This window comes from Hermetia illucens, chromosome 6, assembly GCF_905115235.1.
Source record: "Hermetia illucens chromosome 6, iHerIll2.2.curated.20191125, whole genome shotgun sequence".
Taxonomy (NCBI): domain Eukaryota; kingdom Metazoa; phylum Arthropoda; class Insecta; order Diptera; family Stratiomyidae; genus Hermetia; species Hermetia illucens.
This window is the reverse complement of record NC_051854.1, coordinates 20,070,104-20,071,626: the sequence shown is the minus strand read 5'-3', so window position 1 is coordinate 20,071,626 and position 1,523 is coordinate 20,070,104. Positions and strand designations below refer to the sequence as shown.

At 40.1% G+C, this 1,523-nt stretch overlaps 1 protein-coding gene across 1 annotated transcript; it reads right to left on the bottom strand.

Moving 5' to 3' along the window:
* Positions 1 to 232: 232 nt before the first annotated feature.
* LOC119659021 (serine/arginine-rich splicing factor 4-like) lies at positions 233 to 1,048 on the bottom strand. Its single transcript, XM_038066914.1, has one exon. It carries the CDS (start codon positions 1,046 to 1,048, stop codon positions 233 to 235), a length of 816 nt encoding a protein of 271 aa, XP_037922842.1.
* Between the last annotated feature and the right edge of the window lie 475 nt (positions 1,049 to 1,523).

Here is a 1,523-nt window from a genome sequence, read left to right as displayed (position 1 = left end):
TGAAAGTACCGACCAATTTTATGGACGCCTTAGCCACCGTTTGTCTTAAACATCACATCACACAACTGCCAGTTTATCACTCAGTGCATCCATAATACATAATTCGTGCAATACTTTGTTTTGCAGGTCAAAAAAAAGATCACAGACAAGTTTATTGAATGATTTTTATTTTATAGAAATTAAAATTTTATTTTATAAAAAAATAGAAAAGCTCATATACTAAGTTCCCATATCAATCCCAGTTTCCACTATCTGGTGTCAACCCACGACTACTCACTGAAGAATGCTGACTCGACGCGGTGCTGTAACTTGATCCAGTTGAATCGATCCGTCTTCGTTTCGCTGGTTGTACAGAGCGATATTTGCGAGGGCGTGATTCAGACCGATCCCGGCTGGTGAAGCGGTCATACTTGTTTATGTTCCGGTCCTCATCCTCGTTCAAATGATTCCGTGATCTCCAATTGTCATGGCGCCTACTTTTAGAACTATCATTTCGCATTAAGCTTCTTCGGCGAAAGTCTTCATCTCTCTTAGAGGGGTATCTGCTTCGGTAAGAGGTATGCTGGTCAACTACACGGGCCCTCGATTCAGACCGATCCCGTTTCAAAGCTCTCGGAGCTTTACTTGCATCCACCCTCCTGCAATTCGGAGACCTCCTTCCATTGTTAAATTCTCGTCGTGGGCCTCTAAGTGGGTTACCATACTTACTGGATGACTTTCGATATCCATAATCTTCAGCCCTGGATTCCGACGCATTCCGCTTCGAAGAACACGTTTCCCTCTTTCTGTATTTTCGTGATCTGAACGAATCGCCTTCGTTATTATAATTTACGTACAATTCAATTTTAATGCCACGCATTTCTTGTCCGTTCAGTTCTCTTACTATGTTAGCTGCCGAGTTTGGTTCCTCGAATTCAACGAACGCTTCTTTTGGTACTCCTCTACCAAGCCTGATTTGTACAACGGCACCATATGGACGACAAATATTTTCAAGATCCTTCCTTTCGATTTCGTTAACTAGACCGGTTATATGCACTACGCTCGTCATTTTGCTTTTAGATTTCTCAATTTTCTCAAAGTACAAACGAACGCCTGATAGGGTTGAATTCACAAATTCAATTGAAGTTCTAATGACTATTGCAGGTATTTATACTTATTGATCAATTGGCTATTTATCCTTTGTATTCTAAGCATAACGTAATTAACACATCCGTATACCATAATTGCCTAATCTTTTTCTTCCGCTGGAGCCGAAAAAGACTGCTTATCTACATTAAAGAGGGAATAATGATCTACATTATCCTTGATTGAAATTTATATTTGTAACACCCCTGAAGCGCAACTTCACAGAACTTGCCCCCATAGTCTTTAAATAACTAAGCTGAACGGAGACTTTCCAATGCGTATCTTCAAACGCTAATTACTTATTATCAGGTTTTGCGTAATACCTTTTCCCCAACTTGTAAATTGGAACCTTTTTGGCGCAGATATTACTTCGCAATAACTCCTGATTTGAACACGGA

Excerpts from the sequence above, each read along its gene's own strand:
- LOC119659021 (XM_038066914.1), bottom strand. The coding sequence starts at position 1,048 with ATGACGAGCGTAGTGCATATAACCGGTCTAGTTAACGAAATCGAAAGG.